Source organism: Melitaea cinxia, chromosome 27 (genome assembly GCF_905220565.1).
Source record: "Melitaea cinxia chromosome 27, ilMelCinx1.1, whole genome shotgun sequence".
NCBI classification, from domain to species: domain Eukaryota; kingdom Metazoa; phylum Arthropoda; class Insecta; order Lepidoptera; family Nymphalidae; genus Melitaea; species Melitaea cinxia.
In genome coordinates, this window is record NC_059420.1 from 8,594,763 (window position 1) to 8,613,636 (window position 18,874).

Consider the following 18,874-nt stretch of genomic DNA (forward strand, 5'->3'; position numbering starts at 1 on the left):
AGCTACAGTTATTTATTCACCTGATAATAAATCGGATCTTTCTAGCTTAATAAGCTCCACAGAATTTGTTGATGTGGTTAAATCTGTTATTTCTACTGAGATTTCTAGTCTTAAGGCAGAATTTAAAACTTTTATGTTACCTCTAGAAAATGAAATAAAGGCTTTGAGACACGAATTTATAAGTGTAAAAGAGAGTTTGGACTTTTTTAACTCTAAGTTCGAAGATTTCAATAACAGATTGATTCAATGTGAGGAGAAGGTTGAGCTGTTTTCTAACAAGTCGATGGAGTTGGAACAACTTAGGTCTAAATTAGAATCCATGGAAGTCGAAAACAATAATAAGGAACAGTGGGCTCGTAGATCTAACATAGAAATTTATGGAGTTCCCGAAAAAAAAAACGAAAATCTGCACTCTATCTTACAAAGTATAGCGGAAAGGGCTGAGATAAATTTTAACTTGAGTACGGATATTGATTTCGTTACAAGGGTGGCTCCAAAGAATAATAATAACAAGAAAACTAAGCCCACACTGTAAAATTTTTTTGTAAAATTATCATTTTTTTACTCAACATGAGATGGCTAAATTACTAATCAGTGTGTATGAATTCAAATTATAACACATTTTGAGTAATTTTCCAAGACATATGAGAAAATTTGCTAAGATGCGCTTTAATTTTACAATCTTAGAGTATAAATCTTACTTGTATTGTAATTTCACGGAACAGTTTATTAAATTTTAATAACAAACTTTGAAGATTTACCAAAATTTTTAGTAATTTGAGATACTATATTTTTTTGTAAAATTACCAAATATTTTATAATTCGAATTACTGTGAAGTGTTTAGAAATTTACAAATTTTGTTATTATTTTTACAATTTGAACTGTAAAATTACACAATACATTGTAAAATTACTAAAAAATACTATTTGTCTGTTGCCATGTATAATTTTACTAAACAGGTTATCAATTTTCGATACCAAGCTCCTTAAATTTACTAACATTGTTTGTGTTTTGAATTCCTACTTTTGTTGTAAATTTACAAAACAATATTGTAATTGAAACTACAATGGAATTATTGAAAATTCAAAAAATTTTTTTGGTATTTTTACTATTCTTATTGTAAAATTACACAATGTATTGTAAAATTACTAAAAAATACTATTTTTCTTTAGCCTTGTTTAATTTTACTAAACACGCTGTCGACTTTCGTTTCCAAGCTTCGTAAATTTACAAACATTGTGCGTATTTTAATTTAATCTGTGGTCTAGTAAGATTGTGAAACAATAGTTAAATTCGAATTCTAATGAATTCATTGGAAATTCAATAATCTTCTCATTAATTTTATTATTTTGACTGTAAAATTATACAGTGTTTTGTATAATTAACAGTATAATAGGGTAACTACTTTTTTAGATGAACCAAAATTGTTAGTATTTCGGTTTACCATAGTTTCTTGAAAGATGACAAAAAAAAATGTTTATTTACATATTATTGAAATTATTAAAAATTTATCAATATTTTTATATCATATTTATATGTAAAATTTTGATTTGAAAATTATATATAGTAAAGTTATGATTAATAAAGCATTTTTAACTTCCCTCTAAAAAAATTAAAATTTTTTTTAAAAATCGGGAAGTTATTGGTTTTACCCCGTTTTTCGAAAGTCGAGTTTTCATCATATCTCGACGTTTAAAGGCCCTAGAAAGCTTCCCTGACTATTTTTACGAGGGTGTCTGTATGTCTGTGTGGATGTGTGTGTGTACGCATGTAAACCTCTTATAACTTTTGAACGGCTTGACCGATCGAAACGAGACTCGTGGCATTCGAAAGGGTTCCACTCAACTTAGACTTCCTGAAAATTTGAAGTGAATCGATTCGGTAGATTTTGAGAAATTTAAAAAAAAACCGCGAAAAAATTTTTTCGAAAATGATGTTTTTTTAGAATAACTTTTTGGCTATTGCACCGATCAATTCCATAACCTAATCAGCTCTTAAGCTCAAAAAACGACGTCGAATGCCGTTTTGCAAATCAAAATCGGTTCATTCGTTCGTGAGATATCGAAAACCAAAAAAATCGAAAAAATTAAAAAACAAGCGTTTCTTAGAATAACTTAGTGACTTTACGTCTAATCGATTTTGTTCTCATTGTAACATTTTTAGGCCTCAAAAAACTGCGTCGATTGCCGTCTTGAACATCGAAATCAAACCACGCGTTTTGCAGTTATGGCATTTCAAAAATTCCAAAAAAAACGTTTTTTCAAGATAACTTTGAAATTTTGAGACTTATCGACTTTGTTTTCCTTACATCACTTTTAGTGCTCAAAAAACTGCGTCGATTGCCGTTGTACAAATCGAAATCGGTTGATTCGTTCGTGAGATATCGAAAACCAAAAAAATCGAAAAAATTCAAAAACAAGCGTTTTTTTAGGATAACATGGAGACTGTACGTCTCATCGGTTTCGCTCTCATTGTAACATTTTTACGCCTCAAAAAACTTCGTCGATTGCCGTCTTGAACGTCAAAATCGAACAACACGTTCCAAAGTTATGGCATTTCAAAAATTTCAAAAAAAAAGTTTTTCCAAGATGACTTTGAAATTTTGAGACTTATCGATTTTGTTCTCTTCACAACATTTTTAGTACTCGAGAAACTGCGTCGAATAGCATTCAGAAAGTTAAAATCGGTCAATTGATGCGTAAGATATCGTTGTTGCAAAAGTTCTAAAAAAAATTTTTGAGCTCGAAGAGCTCAAAAATCATTAATGTTGAAGTGTTGATGAGCTCGCAGAGCTCAACAAAGCACTCCTGAACTTACTTCGGCGCGCTTCGAGTGTAGATAGCGGGAAGTTGCAAGGATGGCCTTCAGGGTCATCCTCTTTTCGAATTTTTTTTTTAACAAGTTATAAAGTTAGAAAATGTTGGTGAATTAGCTGGTTAGAAAATGAATTATCGAATACTTAATTTTTTTCCATTCAATCTTAATATATGTATTTAATTTTTTTCTTGCAGTTAAAAGTAATGATTTTTTTTCTCAGTTAAAGTTCTAATATAAGGAGAATAATTATGTATAAACTATCATTTAAAATATTAAATATTCCCTGACGGTTTTATGGGCTAAAAGTTCTTAGTATGCATAAAAAACTAAACATTTTTATGATCAATTATTGATTAAAATTACAAAATTGTATAGTAAAATTACTAATCAAATTTTCTGTAACTGCTTGGCAAATTTCCAAAAATATTTTGTAATTTTATCAAACCCAATTCAAATGAATTGGTTGGTGTAGTTACGAAACTGCGTAGTAAATTTACTAAACATTTTTATGATCAATTATTGATTAAAATTACAAAATTGTATAGTAAAATTACTAATCAAATTTTCTGTAACTGCTTGGCAAATTTCCAAAAATATTTTGTAATTTTATCAAACCCAATTCAAATGAATTGGTTGGTGTAGTTACGAAACTGCGTAGTAAATTTACTAAACATTTTTATGATCAATTATTGAATAAAATTACAAAACTGTATAGTAAAATTACTAATCAAATTTTCTGTAACCGCTTGGTAAATCTCCAAAAATATTTTGCAATTTTATCAAACTCAATTCAAGTGAATTAAGTAGTATAGTTACAAAACAGCATAGTAAATTTACTAAGCATTTTCATGATACATTCTTGAGTAAAATTACAAAACTGTATGATAAAATTACTATTTAAATCTTCTGGAACTGCTTGGTAAATTTCCAAAAACATTTTGTAATTTTCTCAAATTGAGTTGAAGCATTCTGTTTAGTAAATTTACTAAATTGTTTTGCGTTAAAACTTCCCACACATTTTTAGTAAGTTTACCAAAGAAATTTTTAACAGTGCATAATAGTGCGGTTCTTGAACCGGTGGAAAAAGGACGACTTTTTATCACTCGTCCGTAAGCGAAAATTGAATTGCAGTGACTTGGGTTTCAGTTCTAATAGTCCTGTTTATGTTAATGACCACCTTACAAGTTATAATAAATCACTCTTATCTTCAGTCAAGAAAATTGCCAAGGACAAAGGTTATCAATATGTTTGGGTTAAAAAATGTTGTATAATGGTTCGTCGCACGGATTCTAGCCCGGTTATTCATATAACATCATCAAATGATTTAAAAAAAATGGTTTAAGTACAACTTTTATACTTAATGGAACCAATTACTGTATTTTTGTTGGGATTCAAAGTGTTTTAAATTTAATTTTGATTTTGATTTCAATGTTCATTTCTATTTTAATGTTGATATTAATTGTATTTGCAGTTTTAATGTTTATCTTTGTTTTAATGATGGTATTGATTTTGATTTTGATATTATTATTGATTTTAATTATAATTTTTATTTTAGTTTTGAATTTAGTAATCTTAAATAATGTTTTTATTTTATATTTGTTGATTAATTTTCTATATTTAATAATTTTTCATAACTTTATTATTCATTATTTCATATATTTATCGGCTCATATATTTTTTGGGGGTGCACATTTTTGTAGTTGGGCATATCATTGTAAATATTGTTGGCTCTTGTATATTTTGGTACTCAAGGGTAAATCTAAGAGTTTATATTTGGCTATTGTCTCTGTTTTCAATCATGAGTAATACAGTGAATATATATTATCAAAATGTACGCGGACTTAGAACCAAAACTAATACGACTTTTAGAAATTTACTGCAGCAGGATAACGATGTTGTTTGTTTGACTGAGACCTGGTTGCATGAGGGTATATTTAACACGGAAATATTTGATTCTCGTTACACTGTTTACAGAAGTGATAGATGTTACGATTCACGGGGTGATAGCATGGGTGGGGGAGTTTTAATTGCTGTAAACGCTAATCTCACTGTCTATTCTGCCTCACCTATTCTATTAGCTGATAAAGCGGCTGAAGTTATAAAAGTGTCAATAAAGACTTCATCTGGTAACGTTTCAAAACTTATGCATATATTCTGCTGCTATTTCCCACATTGCAGATCTCAGCACGAGGTACAATGTGAGTTATATGAAATTATTTCACAAGATTGTCTTTGTCGTCCTGACGATTCTTTTTTGTTGGTGGGTGATTTTAATATTTCCGAAGCTACATGGTCAAGTGAAAGTGGACATATGATTATTAATAATTATAGCTGTGGTAATAATTTAATTAGTTGTATGTATAATTTTCTTCAATTCAATGATTTAAAACAATATAATCCAATTTCAAATCAAAACGGTCGATTCTTAGACCTTGTTATAAGTAACAACGACTGCGCAGTAGATAGATGTAGTGTACCCATAACGAATGAAGACGCACACCATCCGGCTTTACAAATAAAGCTTAAGATTTCTTTGAATAGACGTAATAAAGCTACTTCGCGTTCGATACGTTTGTTCCGTCTAGCTGATTATGAAGCCGTTAACCTTGCTTTAGAAAGTGTTGATTGGTATGATATACTAAACAACTGTGATGTATCCCAGGCGGTTGACTCTTTCTATCAAACTATAAATTCCATAATTTCTGAAATGGTTCCTGTTAAGACTGTAAGATCTTTTAACAACTATCCATTTTGGTATACCTCTGCTTTGAAAAAAATTATTACAGAAAAATTAAAGTACCACAAGAAATGGAAGACTTTTAACAGGATTTCTGACTATCAAACATTTCTTCTTTTGCGAGAACGACAAAAACTAGTACAAGTGCAGTGTTATAATCATTATATTCAAAAGGCTGAAGCCAGAATACGTAAAAGCAGTAAATACTTTTGGTCTTTCGTAAAATGTAAGAGATCGTCCTCCAGTCTTCCTGACAGCTTGTTTCTATTTGATCGTACTGCTAGTGACGTGGAGGATGTATGTACACTGTTTAATGATTACTTTAAGTCAGTTTACAGCGATCGATCGGCAAACATAACATCTGAAAGACAGAATAATGGCTGCGTTGGTTTGGATATCGGCCATATAGACCTATCAGTATCTACTGTCAAAAGATATTTGAAGTCTTTGGATATCAATAAAGGATATGGTCCCGATATGATACCACCTATATTTTTAAAGAAATGCTATAATACTTTAGCCTATCCTGTTTCTCTTCTTTTTAATAAATCTTTGAGTTCTGGTTCCATGCCTACTATTTGGAAACGCTCGTTTGTGGTGCCTATATTTAAATCAGGAGATAAACATAACATTCAAAACTATAGGCCGATATCTAAATTATGTACAGTAGCTAAAATATTCGAAAAAATTATCTATGATAATATCTATCCCATCATACGGGGTATACTAATAGATGAACAACATGGTTTTATTGATAGAAGATCAGTCGAATCGAATGTGTGTGAGCTGGTCCATCGTGTACTTGAGGTTATGGATGGTGGTGGCCAGGTGGACGTCGTGTATACCGACTTTTCTAAGGCCTTTGACAAAATATCCCATAACATCCTTTTAAATAAACTAGAACAGGTTGGTATACACGGTGACCTACTTAGGTGGTTATCTTCTTATCTTCGAAACAGGAGTCAGGCAGTGACGATACGGGGCTTTTGTTCATCATTTACTCCGGTTTCATCAGGTGTACCTCAGGGCTCTCACCTTGGTCCGTTGCTTTTTAATATCTTCATAAATGATATTCGTAAAATTTTTGAGCACTCCTCTATATTATTGTTTGCAGATGACTTGAAGGTTTTTAGAAGAATTTCTGAGTGGTCGGATTGTTTACTGTTACAACAAGACCTCAACAGACTATGCGAGTATTGTAGCGACAATCTGCTCCAACTTAATGTTAAAAAGTGCAGCATCATATCATTCACACGAAAAAAAATATCTATTGAATACGATTATCAACTATATGACACAATTATTGACCGTCTTTCTGAGGTGAGAGACCTAGGTATTTACCTGGATAAGAAATTAACTTTTGGGTTTCACATAGACCGTATTGTCGCTAAGGCCTATCGAATGCTTGGCTTTATACTGAGGATTGGCAGGGAGTTTAAAAACGTTTCTACTCTTACTCTTTTATATAGTAGCCTGGTACGTTCTTTATTAGAATTTGGTTCGTCAGTCTGGAACCCCCAATATAAAATATATATCGATTCTCTCGAAAAGGTACAAAACAAATTTTTGAAACATTTAAAATTTAAATTTTATGACTCGTGTCAGAGCTCGCCTAGTATCTGTCCACTGGAAACTCGTCGAATGCTCAGAGATCAAATCTTTCTTTTTAAACTAATAAATAATGCTGTTGATAGCCCTTACCTATTAAGTTGCTTAAAATTTAATGTCCCTACATTTAGTAAACGCAAAAATTCTCTTTTCGATTTGCCCTGTACCAAGACTAAATATGCCCAAAACGATTTTATTCGTCGTTCCTGTAATATGCATAATGAAAAATTTAATGACGTTGATATATTTTCGTGTTCACTTTCAAATTTTAAACGTAACATTATCAATTTGTTGAATCAATGAATAGAAATTAATAAACTTTGTATTTATTTAATTATTTTTTTAGAATTTAATTGATGATTTTTATTTATATAGTGAATTTTTAAGAATTTGATCGATGATTTTTATTTATATAGTTAATTTTTAAGAATTTAATTGGTAATTTTTATTTATATAGTTAATTTTTAAGAAATTATTTGATGATTTTTATTTATATAAATAATTTTTAAGAATTTAATTGTATGAGTTCCAACATTGTATTTGATTATTTGAATTTGTATCTCATTTTTTACTTTCTGCTTCTTGTTTGTATTGGTTATTGGTGGAAACTTAACTGGTCTGTGCGATATATCGTTGTTATCTTTTATTATTTGTGTTATGTTGTACTGTTTGTTTCCCAAATACAAATAAATAAATAAAAAATAAATAAATACGGGTAGGGGCGCAGGAATCGCAGGAGGCAGATGCTCGTCAACTACTACGAGTCAGAGGGGCTCTTCTTGATGAATTCAATTTTTTGAGAAGAAGCCCCAAAGGCGGTGTACATGGCAAAGCCCCAACACTATGACGAGAAACGAGATAGATTCATCATAGCGGATAAAAGGCATATATTCAGAGATGTCTACTTGGTTAATTGGTTTAATACTGGCAGTAACCACCGGCTATTGCGGAGCACTTTAAATATATACCTCCGAAAAGAGCGGCCCGCTTAGTGAAATCTACTCTCCGACGTACGCTGCCCCAATTACTATGTGGCTCCGAGCAGTTTCAATGGAAACTCCAAAACCGATTCGATTCGCTGGAAACTACTGGCAACGTGGAAGAGATGACCGACAACGTGGTAAAGACGGTGTGTACACTAGGTCGTAGGCACTTTCCGCCGACGACGTCAACAAAGCAGTCCAACTCTCTTCCGAAGCCTTGGATCAAATTTGGCGGAGGCGCGAGTTGCTCACTGCTCAAGCAGCTTCACCAGAACAGAGGGCTCTTTCCAAGAAGATACGAAAACTTGTACGCCGAGACCTTCACTGCTCAAATACGAGAGAGATTGCTACTCTGATTGAGCAGAATAGGGATGATGTAGTTACGACTGAGCTACTTAAAGCTGCAGGGCGACCTGCCCTAAAAGTCTTGGCGAGACTCTTTCACGCCGTCACCCACCGAGGTACCACGCCGGAGGTGTGGTCCAGTAGTGTGTTTGGTGCTGTTCTTTAAGAGAGGCGACAAGTCTCTGTCAAAGAATTACACATCGATCTCACTTCTGAGCCATATCTATAAGCTGTTTTCGAGTGTTGTTACGAATCGTCTCGCCAGAAGACTCAACGAATTCCAACTACCGGAGCAGCGGGGTTTCGAAATGACTACAGCACTGTAGACCACATCCATACTGTTCGGTAGATTATACAAAAGACAGAAGAATATAATCAGCCGCTGTGTATGGCATTTGTGGACTACGAAAAAGTCTTCGACTATTGCTTCTCAAAATGGAAAAACAAAAAATACTGTTTATCTAAATGTTTTGGATTAAGTTTTAAAATAGCCTAGCAATTAATTTTTTTTTTTTTTTTGGTATTAATAAATGAATTTGATGTAATTTTTTATTATTATTTTACTTTATACGTAGCGAAGCACGTACCGGGCCGCTAGTATTTATTACTAATTGTTTTTATTATTTAAGTTTTGTTCAATTTTGCCGCCCTCTAAAAAGTGCCGCCCGGGGCGGGCCGCCCCCCCCCGCCCCCACTACGCTACGCCACTGGGTGGCTATATTCTTTAGTACCGTAGCCACACAGTACTGTTATTATTATGACTGAATCTTTACATAAGCAGTTAAAAGCGCTGTAAAACATCATGGCCTCGACGGCGTCACTACGCGTCAGCATCACTGAGCGTCAGCATCAGATGTTTCACACGGTTTCCTTTCCCATATTTTTTCTTAGCACTGGTATTATTTCGTTTAGCTCTATTATCGTTTCTTAGTGATAATTCATATTGAACAATATCTATATATATATATATATATATATATATATAAAAATGTTTGTCTGTATGTCCTTTATAGAATCGTAAACTATGCATTTGATCATGTTATGATCTTCACCAAAGTGTTGTACAAGCCCACAAAGGTTTCTGAGTTGGTACGACCAAAAAAAAATAAAAAAAGCGAAGCAACGCGCAGAGTACAGATAGTCTAATATACATATAAAATTCTTGTGTCGCGGTGTTTGTAGTTAAACTCCTCCGAAACGGCTTGACCGATTCTCATGAAATTCTGTATGCATATTGGGTAGGTCGGAGAATCTAACAACATCTATTTTTCATCCCCTCAAAATGTTAAGGGTAGTCCACCCCTATTTTTTTTTTTAATTTTTAATATATTTTTTATTTTTTATTTTTTAAATAGCGTTTAGCGGCAAGACAACGTTTGCCGAGTCAGCTAATTAATAAAAAAAGATACTTCTGCACTGTGTCTACAATGTGTCTATAATATACAAAACGTAACTGGCTATGAGAGAAAAAGAGAAAGAAAATGTGTGCTCACACCTATCTTGCTCCATTCACCTCGCCCGATCACACGTCACGATCTCGTCACGCATTCACAAGCTTGGTCAAGCGTGCGTAAAGAAGCTTCACTTCGGTAATATTAATGTTTTAACTTTCAGGAGCCGCATCGCCTCCACGTCTGACAGACAAGCTCCGGCTATACCATGTCGATATGAACCCATATGGACACAGAGTGCTTTTAATATTAGAAGCTAAGAAAGTCAAATACGAAGTGTACAGGCTAGACCCACTTCGTTTACCGGAATGGTTCAGGGTTAAAAATCCGAGATGTGAGTGTCTATTTATTGTGCTATGTAACACTGCTCTCAGTGTTGTGTTCCTGTGGCGTGTAAGGTAGCCAGAACTCCGGGGGAGAGTCAGGGGTAGGGTCGTGCTGGTTAACACTCACGGTGTTTCTGTTGTCCAGAGTGCCTAGTGCGAGTTTTATTCACAGAAACATGAGAGAAACGCGTTTACACGTGAAGATTATTTTGCATGGGAATTTAAACACTGCAGCCTAGACGATAAAGAATATTATACGATACAATCGATACAGAGTCATCTAGCGGCAAACGCGAGAATTAGGTTGAAATGCCGAATTTCGCATACAAAATGAAGTTAAAATTTACGCCCGGTATTGCGAGACGGATTAAACAAAACTAGCTTTAGGCACTCAGGTGGACCATACGCTTGTTTGCCGCCGCTACCGTAACTATAGACGTCTGTACAATAGACACATCGCAAGTGCGTTACCAGCACTATTCTCTATCATCCCCAGACCACCTTACTCGCCACAGAAACACAACATTACTTAATTTTATTTCGCTATGCTGTCGTCAAGTATCGTTAATGAGCCATTATGCATTATGCTGCTTTTCATTTAAGCTATTTGTTTATTGTAATGTTAGTGACATTTAAGTGTGAAATCTTATTAAATGTTAACATATTTTGCAATTTCCAGTAAAAATACCAGTTCTAGAAATACCAACAGAGCAAGGTGACAAGTGCCTGTTCGAAAGTGTGGTGATCTGCGACTACCTCGATGAGAAGTACCCGCGGAACCCGTTGCACTCTAGAGATCCTTACGTCAAAGCTCAAGACAGGCTTCTTATAGAGAGATTTAATGAGGTTTGTATGTATATTGTTGCAACTGTTGGCTATGAAATACACAGGCCGAAGACGGGCAGCAAATCTGTCGATAGATGGCGTTATTTGATTCGTCGAGTCGCCGTCGTCGCTGTCGTGAAAGGCGACTAAGGGATAATACAGTTCCACTACCACCTAGGAACTTAAAAAACAACAAATCATTCAACTGCTGGCTTTCTTACTTCTAAAATCCTAAGATACAGAACTCCTCTATGGAAAAAAAAACTCATAAGCCCCATAAAAACGTGGAATAATGCAGACCAAATTCTTATAGACCTCATAACTCGGTATAAGAATTGGATCTGTATTTGTCCATGTTTTTATGAGTTTTATGAGATATTCATATGCAGATGAGTTGCAGGTTGCTGCGTCTTAGCTGTCTTACTTGTAAGCATTAATTCTTTTTCATATAAGCCCCCCCCCCCGGCATGAAAAAATATAAGGAGTAAAATCTACCTCATCATCATCATCATTGGCCTTAGTCCATCTATTGCAGACGATTTAGACAGTGTCAGACAGACACTGTGTCGCCTAGGACAATCTTTAGGAAAACACAGAGTTGCCTAAGCTGTGCGCCACCTCTCGACCTCACTGGCCAGGCCCACAGGAAGGACACAGCCCCCCCCCCTTCTTGTTCTCCTCCCCTTCTCCTTCTCCTCCCCTTCTCCTTCTCCTTCTCGTTCTCCTTCTTCTTCTAGAGTAAAATATAAATAATCTGCTAAAAATCTGGAGCAGCCCCTCAAGGGGAATACCTCAACCTTACAGAAGATCACAGCAAAATAATACTGCTACACTACTGTGTGTTCCTGTGGCGGTTAAGGTGGCCAGAGTTGCTGGGAGATAAAAGATATACAGACATTTGAACAATTTTTTTAATTTTCACGATCAACTTTTTGATTATACGTAACTTATTACTATTATCAATTTGAAATTCGACGTTCACGTATCGGCGACGTTGCAGACGCCAAACTGCCAATAACTTATTTAACCCACGACCATGGCGCGTCATTAATAGTTTTAAATTTGAATTATATATGCTGAAATTTAAACGAAACCTAACATTTGATTTTTTTTCTTGTTTTCAGTTAATTAAAGGCAGCTTAGAATGTTTTGATACAAATTTCGCCTTTGGCAGCGAACAAATCGTTCAGACTTTGGATATTTTCGAGAAAGAGTTAGCTGAAAGAGGTAAGTTGTTACTGTAGAAAGCCTATAATTAAATAATAGTATAGTTACCGGCACGGATATTGAGCGCTTGGCTGGATAGTGGGGATCTTTGATATAACGGTATAGAGGTTGCAAACAACACAAAAACAGTTAGTTCAACAATTTTAAAACCAAAAAAGCAAGCAAACCATTAATTTTAAAATTGAAATAAATTGCTTTCAATGCCAACACGAGGCTGCGACTTTGTATTTTTTTTTTAGTTCTATTCTGTTACTCTTACGTATAAAAAGCGGCCTATGCACAGATGTTTGGTGTAATCCTGTGGGTTGTTACAAGCTAAATGAATCAATCACTTAAAACTTGTTGTCATCTTATTTTAAGACCTGTTTGTTGGCTTATCCTTACCCACGACTGCGACACCGTATATCTAAATACTTAACAGTTTTTATATAAATAACGACAGATGGCGCTGTATACAGGATATGTTGTTTTTTTAAGGAACAAATTACTTCGGTGGAAACAAGCCGGGTATGCTTGATTATATGATCTGGCCGTGGGTCGAGAGGCTGTATCTTTTGCGATGTATTAATGAGAGGAAGTTCGACGAGAAGAGATCGAAGTTTCCCAATTTTGTAAGTATACCTATAATACAGCCTTATTATCAACGGCTTCACCCTAAATACTCCTAATTACCACACTCTCGAAGGCCTCACTAAGATTTGATCTCGCATCTAGGTATTTATGTTTCTGTACTATGACTTTATATGAACTTATATAGTATGTGGCAAACATCGGTAAGGCTAAGACGAATCTTTGTTTATTTTTACTATCTAACCCAAAGAACTTCGAGTCGAAATTTTTTTTGTGACTGTATAAATTTTTCTTAATTTTATTTTTGTGCAAAACTAGCTGTGCCCCGCGGTTTCACACCAGTTAATTTAAAAAAAATAGCCAATAGCCTTCCTTGATAAATGGGCTATCTAATACTGAAAGAATTTTTCAAATCAGACCAGTAGTTCCTGAGATAAACGAATTAAAACAAACAAGCAAAAAAAAACCTTCAGTTTTATAATTCCAATTCCATGCAGTTTTTTTAAATTTTGCGCATTTTTTTTTTTATTATTTACTAAAACCTAACATTTGCTGCTGTGAGTGAATATCGCCACCCCCTCTCTTCCCGTGGGTGTCGTAAGAGGCGACTAAGGGATAACACAGTTCCACTACCACCTCGGAACTTAAAAAGACGACCGGTGGCGGGATAATCATCCAACTGTGGCTTTGAAATACACAGGCCGAAGATGGGCAGCAGCGTCTTCGGTGACCAACCCGCCTGCCAAGCGTTGTGACTATGGGCAACACACATGAGTTCACGCCATTTTTGGCTCGAACGTGTGGAGGTCTATGTCCAGTAGTGGACTATGACATGTGTGTCTAACATTTCGAGATTCGTTTTTGAACACATAGACAAATTATTTAGTTGCACATCGTATTAACGTTTATATTGACGCACCGATTTTATGTGTTCTAGTACTAATTTTTTTATGTAAATTTCAGGCGGACTGGGGTGATCAAATGCAGTTAGATGAAGTTGTGAAGAAGCATGCAACATCACCTTCAGAGTATTTTGAATACTACCAGAACGCTAGAACGCACTCAATGGGCTACTATCTATAATAAGGATGATCGTTTACCGGTTGTATAGCGCCATATCGTGCTATATTGCGCTATATTCAATATCATTTATGAAATATAATTCAGACTACCAACATTAAAAGATAATTATATATTTTTTTGACTAGTTAATGTACACAAATTAATAAAAAATATCTTGAAATAAAAAATCGCGTTAAAAAAATATCATCACCATTTTTATCTTTAGGGGTTGTATTTTTTTTTTTTTTTTTAATTTAATAGGGACCAAATCGATAGTACTTTCCCAAACAATAGATTTTGACTATTAGCTAACAAACATAGGATAAATAGAAGCAAATTTAGTACCTCATCTCTTTTGAAGTCGATTAAATTTTTAGAAATTAAAATAAGAAAATTTAATAGAAACCTTAGAAGCTTATTACATTTGTAGATTAAATTTATCAGAAAAAAAAAAAACCAAAACCTTTGACAAAGTTGCTAGACAATTTATATGATATTGTTTTAAACTTAAGGAGTAAAAGACGGAATTCATAGTTACTGATAAAGCTTTCTTACGTATAACGGTATCTAACAGATAAAATTTTATAGTATTATATTTTATGTCACCATCTAATAACATATTGTAAATCTTGTTTATAAACCTATAAGTAACTTAATTACTAGATACTAGACTAGAGACTAGAGAACTGGTCAAACAGAAGTAAAAAAAAATTCTGAATTATATTTCGCATATATATGTTATATATTTAATCATATAAAGAAGTATTTTAAGATGTAAATAATCACATCATAACATCGCTGCCTTTTTTTTGCATTTACTGCATCAAAAATACTGAGTAATCTCAAGTATATAAATATAACGTTAAAATTAAGTTTCATTATTTACTAGTAAATATTCTTATTATTAACACCATTATCTTTATGTATAATACATATTTTTATAACCGTTTATATTGTATTAAATATAATATCAAGAAATTATATAAAAATGTGTTTAAGGTCTTAACTACTGAGGACTGTTTCAGCGGTTGTGTTGTTTGACAGAATCCAACCGATTTTTTTTTTAATATTACTTTTTTGTTTGCCATCGAATTCATTTAATATACATATGATTATATGAGATAATTTTATTTGCATTTACATTCATTGCACAACAGTTCCTATTGGCCTTTTCTACCTCCCGCTGTCAAAGTATATTCGTAACTTATGTATATGGTGTATGAACTTTATTTACAATCGGTGCAACGCGACTTTATTATATAAAATAAGTGTTGACAAACAAAAGTAAACGTTTATTATTTTTATATTTTTCTTATGTCGTAGTATTTAATTTTAATTACACGATGGTCATTAAAATCTTTTGTCTGTCAAACTAGCTGTCAATTGACCTAAAAATGGTAGACTGAAATAAAAAGTAACGTTTTTTTTTTTGAAAATATAATTTATAAAGTAATTTTTAGTTATTTTTCTTTTTTCGTCGTTAAAAATCGTTAATATGAGATATTTTTGGACTATTTTTATAATTTGCGATAACTTACAAAATAATAGCTTACACTCACGGCCTTCGTGTACGTGAAACCAGGAGAAACAATGTTTTTATGTCTTGTGCTTAACATTTAAAAAAAAAAAACAATTCGAACCAATAGTTTCCGAGATTATTGCGTTTAACCAACACAAACTCTAGCTTTATAATATTAAGTGTGCATTGGTATATTATTTTTTATTTAATTAATAACATTTAATAAAAAATATTAAATGTAGGTAGTTTCTTTTTTTAATATACCTAGATACTTTTTGGCAAACAAATTAGGTACAGTCAAAAAGTTTTTAATGTGTTTTGTCAAATAATACTCGCCAATAATTTGAATATAGGCTTTTTTTTAACGCAACAAGAATATCTAATACTTGGAAAGTGCCTTCGTTACGTTAAGTAATAAAAAAGCGAAAGCGCTAAATGCTACATGTTAATTTTTGTAAAAAATTGTACAGCGCTTTTTTGCTGAAATTATTATTTTTTTTTTTGCTTCATTTTGATGACTTAAATGTTTTTTCATCTACAGTTAATTCTTAAGTCACGATGCACTTTTACAATAGTTTTATAACGGACGATAAGTGACATTATACAAGTTTTTTCTTTAATTTTTTTTACTACCTACTTATCAATTTCGTTTGCATACAAAAAACTGATTTAAAGATGTTTTTTTTTTTTTGTTTTTTTGATTAAAATACTACTATATCTGATGTACGAAAAAACTTTTTAATCAATTTCTTAAGATATTTCTTTTATAAATAGGTTTTTTTTTCTTATAACACACCTATATTTTTTAAAGGAAAAATAGTACTCATCTTTATTGTTTTTTATAATGTTTGTGGAACTCGTCATCTTCGCAGAGCGTTATTTTAGTTTCATTTTTTAGATATTATTTTAACATAATACGTTATCTGTAAGTTAATATCGATCTATCTCCTATCCGCCACTACTATATCGTGTCCTGTGCCCAAAAGTTATCTGGAAGAAATCGCTCTTCAGCGATAAGATCGCCTTTGTACATCTTTTTTTTAGTTACTACTGTTTGTTTATATTTTGGCGTATAACAAAGGATATATTATTATTAATTTGATTTATTATCAATATATTTTTCAGGTTTAAACTTCACATTTTTTTTCCATGTTATTTTAAGGTACTTAAGTTTCGTAATTTTAAATTTATAATGTAATTTTATTTTAAAAGTATAACAAGAATAAAAGAAATGAAATATATTGTTTTATTTATTTATACTTTTCACTCTGAAATAAAAAGTAACAACAATCAAAATTTAAAACAGGGCTTGTATCTTTGATATCTTGTGACACAAGGTACACATTAGAATTTTTACTTTAAAGTTCATCGGAAATTAACGTTCTGGCGTACAGGATCGTAATATTTTAAACGTCATGGTACGTTGTGCCATTAAGTATGATAATCTTACATTATGACGTACTATCACGTACTGTGGAATTGTCCGCGAAAGTGTGGGCACTTTGTGTATATTATACGTATACGTAGATTGGGATCTATACATTTAATAAAATGGTAGGAAAGTCAAAACTGTACATTGAATATTTTTTTTAAAGAATACTGGGTATCTACAATCGATACCAAAGCCAAAAATATAGTTTTTAAAATTTTTGTCTGTTTGTCTGCATGTATGTCCGGGATAAACTCAAAAAGTACCGCATGGATTTACTTCAAATTTGGCACGAATATTATTAAGAAGTCGGGTCAACATATAGGCTACATATTATCACGCTATCGCCTACGGGGAACGAGCAGTGAACCTTCATTTCTTCAACGCATTCTGTAACAACGTGTAATCTAACGACGCATATTTGAATGTTGTTGTTATTATGTTAATAACCATGCCATATAAGCTAGCTTCACACTATAAAAATCACGCAATATAAGTAACTAAGCCGATAAACATAATTAAATGAATTTAAGTAGACAAGACAATTTTAAAGCAGCGCCATCTATGAGATTTTTCTGTAGATATGAAATGTAAAGAAGAAACGGGTAAATGAATGTTATTTTAAAAGGTATAATCGTAGGTATTTTTGTTGCTGTATAGCGTTCACGCAGACGACGTCGCAGGCAGCAGCTAGTAGTGAATAAACCAATTAAATATCGCCATCTATCGTCGATAGATGGCGTTATTAGAAAACGTCGTCTTCTATCGGAACCCTATTGAGTTCTGATATGATTCCAATAGATAACGTAACATATTTTTTTTATATCGGGGCCTTATATGAAAATCGAATCTTAAGAAGTAAATTCCAATCAACTCCAAAAAAAAATTAATCATCATCGAAATCGGGCCACCCAGTTAAAAGTTCTGAGAAAACATACATAAGAAAATTATTCCTTCCTTTTTTGGAAGTCATTTAAAAATGAGAACTACACAGCATAACGATGTTTATAAAAATAGACCTGAACAAAAAAATAGATTGTCTGCAAAGTCCGTTTACGGACGATAGTTTAACTAATAACTATATTAATTGAATTGAATTGTTATCATTGTATTATTTCAAACTGCTAGCTCTGGCGTCACGCGAGAAGAAAGATAAATGTGTAACAAGCCAACGTTTGGGCATCGCACTAATATTTATTCTACTCTATGGGGCATCGGCCCAAACGTTTGCTTTCTATCGCTTGTGCCTCTCTGTCACTTGTTCGGCGATCTCGCTTGAACGCTCAGGCTCAGGCGGAACGTGACACTTTTTCACTCATGCAGGAATTCTTGTTCGTAGCTTGTAGTCTCGGTACACATGTCGCTAAGGCTAAAATCATTTTTACTAAATAACAAGTTCAGTCCTTATTAATTTATGTTATAGGTCGATATTAGAACAGATATTATAATTTAAACTTTCGGTACCCAGTGATTCCTGTCACGAGACGACTATCCATAGTGAGTCCCCACGCCCCACGAGACTATCACAGACCACAATAATAAGAGACTATACATTATAGATACAACGGTATTGAGCATTTCCCTTGTGAACGCAAATTTTGGGTTTCATGTACCCTCAATCGCAGCTTGGAAAAGAATTTTTTTTTTTCTGAGGTCAACCCATTTTTGCATAATATTGTCATATAGTACTTTTTATAATGGCCGTGTAATTATAAATTAAAAATATCTCTGTTAGCAGTAAATTAACCTGTGTGTACTGTGTACGCTAGGTTAGTTAGGTAGGTTCTTCTGTCAAATAGTGAATGTACATCAGCTGACGGCTCTAATGTTTACATGCTTACAAAGTCATTGAAAGGGTACCTTCGCACGATGTAGGCGCCAGGCGGGAGACGTCTTAGCTTCTTAAGTGAAACTTAATAGTTATAGAAAATTATAGTGCTTAATATTTACTTCAAAACATTTTCCCACGTCAAG

At 33.1% G+C, this 18,874-nt stretch overlaps 1 protein-coding gene across 1 annotated transcript in view; it reads left to right on the forward strand.

Moving 5' to 3' along the window:
• LOC123666863 (pyrimidodiazepine synthase-like) overlaps positions 1–14,087 on the forward strand; it is a 29,073-nt gene extending 14,986 nt beyond the window's left edge. Inside the window, exons 2-6 of the mRNA XM_045600887.1 lie at positions 10,106–10,276; positions 10,948–11,114; positions 12,218–12,320; positions 12,798–12,931; positions 13,854–14,087. Of these exons, the coding sequence (XP_045456843.1) occupies positions 10,106–10,276; positions 10,948–11,114; positions 12,218–12,320; positions 12,798–12,931; positions 13,854–13,973 (695 nt within the window). The 3' untranslated portion in view covers positions 13,974–14,087. The remainder of the gene's footprint in view (positions 1–10,105; positions 10,277–10,947; positions 11,115–12,217; positions 12,321–12,797; positions 12,932–13,853) is intronic.
• The last annotated feature ends 4,787 nt before the right edge of the window (positions 14,088–18,874 follow it).